This window comes from Zingiber officinale, chromosome 11A, assembly GCF_018446385.1.
Source record: "Zingiber officinale cultivar Zhangliang chromosome 11A, Zo_v1.1, whole genome shotgun sequence".
Taxonomy (NCBI): Eukaryota; Viridiplantae; Streptophyta; class Magnoliopsida; order Zingiberales; family Zingiberaceae; genus Zingiber; species Zingiber officinale.
The window spans coordinates 39,996,429-40,001,355 of NC_056006.1; the positions used below are offsets into that span (position 1 = coordinate 39,996,429).

General features: G+C 37.4%; 1 protein-coding gene across 1 annotated transcript; it reads left to right on the forward strand.

The window, feature by feature from the left end:
* The first annotated feature begins 285 nt into the window (after window positions 1–285).
* On the forward strand, window positions 286–864 carry LOC122031355 (secreted RxLR effector protein 161-like). The gene has a single exon (XM_042590475.1). It carries the CDS (start codon window positions 286–288, stop codon window positions 862–864), a length of 579 nt encoding a protein of 192 aa, XP_042446409.1.
* The last annotated feature ends 4,063 nt before the right edge of the window (window positions 865–4,927 follow it).

A 4,927-nucleotide genomic window follows, 5' to 3' on the forward strand; every position in this document is an offset into this window, starting at 1 on the left:
GACGAATATTGGCATAATGTCCTACTATCTTGGGATTGAAGTGAAGCAACAAGATAATGGTATATTTATTTCTCAAGAAGGATATGCTAAAGAAATTCTCAAAAAGTTTGCTATGAAAAATTGCAAACTGGTCGGGACACTCGTGGAATGCGGAATCAAGCCACACATGAATCAAGATGGTGAAAAATTGATTCAACTTTATTAAAGAATCTTGTTGGAAGCTTGAGGTATCTAACTTGTACTAGACCGGATATTCTTTTTGGCGTTGGATTTGTGAGTCGTTACATGGAAGCTCCTACTACTTCACGTTTAAAAATTGCTAAAAGAATTCTTCGCTACATCAAAGGTACAATTAATTATGGTATCTTGTATGCTTTCTTGGATGACTTTAAGCTTATTGGCTATTATGATTGTGATTGGGCTGGTGATATTGATAGTCGAAAAAGTACTGCGGGGTTTATTTTCTATATGGAAAATTCATCTTTGACTTGGAATTCTAAGAAGCAACCTATTGTGACTCTTTCTACTTGTGAGGTCGCGTATGTAGCTGCTACTTCTTGTATATGCCATGCTGTTTGGCTAAGGAGTTTGTTGAAGGAATTGAATTTGTCACAAGAAGATTTAACGGAGATTTATGTTGATAATATATCTGCAATTGCATTAACCAAGAATCCAGTGTTTCATGAAAGGAGCAAGCATATTGATATAAGGTATCATTGTATTCAAGATTGCATATCGAAGGAAGAAGTGAAGCTCAAGTATGTGAAGTCACAAGATCAAGTTGCCGATATCTTCACAAAACTGTTGAAATTTGATGTTTTCAAGAAGTTGCATTTTTTACTTGGAGTAATGAATTTGGTTTAAGAGGGGAAGTTGAAAATATAAACTAGCTTAATTGAGTCAAAGTTATTTAATATTGTGTACATGAATATTGGAGGTCTTTTGGAGGATTCATGAATGACTCTTCGGATGATGCATGCATGTCATTTATTATTGGTTCATGTATTTGTATAGATACATCTTTGGTATTCCCTATAAATATCCTATGTATTTAACAATTCAGATGTGAAGAAAAAAGGATAATACAAATTAGTTTCCTCCAGTCTTGAGTGTTATAGTTTTTATGCTCTCCATCTTCTAACAGTCTACTCTTCCAACACTTTCTTTTAATTACTTATTAAAAAAAATTAAACGGACGAATCCTAAATGCATCTAAAAATCAATTTTAAATTATTTTTTTGACTAAAAAATGGAGTGAACCAATTTTCCATCCAACCTTCCTACAATCTCATCAAACGTCCAATCACAGCTCTAGTTACCACTCGATAACCAGCGGCCATCCGACCCTAGCAATTTGATGGAAGAGGGTAGTGAACTTGTCATGGTTGTAGTTGTGGCCTCGCTTGTTATGAGGTCATAAGTGAGGCATGACCTTGTCATGAGGTCATCAGCAATGCTAGGTAGCAAGTGAGGTGTAACCTTTGATGCGTGCAAACCATAAGTGCACGACGATAGAATTTACATATTTTATTAATGATAATATGTGGTATATAAATACCATTACAAGTATAAAATAGAAAAACACATAAAATACTATGAAATAAATAAATATTCCCTAATAACACATAAAATACTAGGAAATAAATAAATATTTCTTAATAATAAATATTCTCTAATAACACTTAAAATACTAGGAAACAAATAAATATTCGCCAATAACACATAAAATACTAAAAAATAAATAAATATTCTCTAATAATAATTATTCCCTAATATGCCCCCTCAAGATGGTGTCCCAGAAATGACACCAATCTTACTGCAAATAGCAAACAACCAAAGTCAAGAAAGCGACTTGGTAAGTGCATCAGCCAATTGATCCTTAGCAGGAATATGAGTAACTCGTAGTTTGGAGGACTACACCAGATTATGAATAAAGTGATAATCAATAGCCAGATTCTTCATCTGAGAGTGAAAAATAGGATTATTTGAAAGATAGAAGGCACCAAATTATCAGTGAAAAGCACAGTAGATGTGGTAACTGAAAGAAGAATGTCTATCAAAAGTAACTTAATCCATTGGATCTCAGATGTCATAGAGGCAATAAAGCGATATTCAGCCTCAGTCGAAGAGCGTGCAACCGTGCGTTGCTTGGTAGATTTCCAGGAAATCGGATTACCACCCAGAAAAATAACAAATGTACCCATAGAACATTGATCATCCGGATATCCTGCCCAATCTGCATCGGAGAAACTATGAAAAGTAAAAGGTGTATCCACAAGAAGACGAATGCCAAGATCCCTAGTACCATTGAGATACCGAAGTAGATGCTTCACATAGTGCCCCAGCGTGTCTTTGAAAGGGCATGCATAAACCGTGAGAGCTTGTTGACTACAAAGAAAATATTAGAACGAGTTATTTGGAGATGTTGTAAGCCCCCAACTACCTGTCGAAACTTTGTCGTATCAAAAGATGAAGACCCATCAAAGTAAGACTAGAGTCAGCAACAATAGGATTTGAGACTGACTTGGAGTTAAGTAAGTTGTGTATGAAGAGAAGATTAGTGACATACTTTTGCTGGGACAAGAGAAGACCATTTGAGGTTGTGTGAACCTTAACATTGCAAAAGAGGGAAAGAACCCCAAGATCCTTAATCACAAATTTTTCATGATGTTTACATACTATAACTTCAACAAAAGAAACATCACTTCCTGTAATGATTAGATCATCAACATATACAAGGAATAAGATAACAGTACCATCCTAAAAATAAGCAAATAAGGAGGTGTCATCCCGAGATGCGACAAAGCCAAGATAGACCAAGAAGGTACGAACTCCAAATGCCAGGTGTGCGAATCCTGCTTCGGGTCATAAAGTGCCTTATGCAAATGGCACACATGATCCAGAAATTCAGCATTGTGCATACCTGAAGGTTGCGTCATATAAATCTCCTCTACAAGATGATCATTAAGAAATACATTGTTACAAGTTGACAAAAATACCACCCCCGATTCACAGCTATACTAAGAACAATGTGCATTGTTACTGGATTAACAAGAGGGCTAAATGTATCATGAAAGTCAACACCAGGATGCTGATGAAAACTCTTGGGAGTAAGGCGAGCTTTATACTGATCAATTAAGCCATTAGAATTACACTTAATGAGAAACACCCACCTGCTACCCATAAGATTTTAGTCTGACAAAGGCAAGACTAGAGTCTAGGTATGATTACAGAGAAGTGCATCATACTCTTTGTGATTGGCTTGTACCCAATTCAGATCTTTAAGTGCCTACGTGATAGAGGAGGGTTCACAGGGTTATGGAAGACTGATATGAAGAATATACTTTGGATTGATTTAGTAAATGATATTTTTGGAGCGAGTTTGCATGGGATGTTGGTTTAAAGAAGCGAGAGGAGGATAGAGAGGCGGTGGACTAGAGGGCCGGTCACCATCAGGCAGCATGGACTACCCGATAGCAGGCGGCGGTGATGGCGGCGACGATGACGTCGGTGAAAATGTCAATTACTGGTGGCTACGATTAGTGGCAGATTGCGACATCGGTGTTGAAGGGTCCCACGAGAGCACTGGTGTGGTAGACAACTCAGATTTAGTGTCTATTACTGTAGAACCCAAGGAGGATGTGATGATAAATGAAAAAATTTGCTCCACAAACTTAATATGATGAGATAAAAGACTCTTTTGAGAGAGACATCACATAGCACATGAAGATACTTTGGGTTAGAGAATAGCCAAGGAAGACATAAAAGGTTGACTTGGGATCAAGCTTGTGGTGGAAGTAGGGGCGTAACAACGAAAATCATAGACACTTGAAACTTGAAGCTTAGAAATATCAAGAACGATGATTAACAATTTTTCAAAAGAGGACATTTGGGAAACACTGACCTTAGGTATGTGGTTAATCAAATAGACTACCGTAGTAAAGGCATAAGGCCAAAAAGTGAGTGGAATAGACATTTTATGCAACAAAGTGAGACCAGTTTCAACTATATGATGATGATGACATTTAGAGTATCCATTGTGTTCAGGAGTGTAGGGAGGAGTGGTAAGGTACTGATACCATGAGTAGTAAGAAAAAAGCGAAGTACTAAGACTTCACTGTTGGACTTTTCGGGCCGCGAAAATCACTTTTTCGCGTCACGGAAACCCCGAAACCCCCGTCACCAGATCCGTGCGAAGAATAAAATTTCGAAAAACCTTCGAGTACGAGTTTACTAACTCTAGATCTACACTAGAGTTCTAGATGGTTAAGAGTTTTTACCCTTGATGCGCGCCCTACGAGAATCCCGCTCGTCCAAGGTGCCGGATCTCAAGATTGTCAATGTAAACAATCCTCTACACGTATCCACACGAACAAAAGAGGGAGAAAACCAAACTAAAGTGTGCTAGCACCTTAGTAGGGTTCAGCCAAGGTAGGATGAGAGGGAGAGAAGAAAGAGCTCAAGGAGGAAGAAGATAGAATGAATGCCTTGAATGAAAAAAAAATTCATTCTCATTCATTTTGAGTGGTCGGCCACAATTGTAACTCCCTTAAAATTAATGTGGCTGACCACATTAAATGGAAGGGGTTTGTAACCTCCATGATGTGGCACACACATGTGCTAGCTTTGATGATGTGGCACATCATCATTAGTCCTCCTATTGTCAACTCACAAATGAGGTGGCAAATGGTCAAGTCAAACTTGACCTTTCATCTACCTTCTCAAGTCAAGTCAAACTTGACCAAATCTCTTTCATGGTTGATCTAATCTAACCATTTGATTCAAACCAACTTAATATAATGAATCTAATTCATTTAATTAAATTGATTCAATGAGTCATGATCTAAATTAGACTCATTGAACACATGAATCAACTTGAGTCCAACTCAATTAGCCTAACTTGGATTACTCTTAATCCAATTTGGTT

Excerpts from the sequence above, each read along its gene's own strand:
- LOC122031355 (XM_042590475.1), top strand. The coding sequence starts at position 286 with ATGGAAGCTCCTACTACTTCACGTTTAAAAATTGCTAAAAGAATTCTT.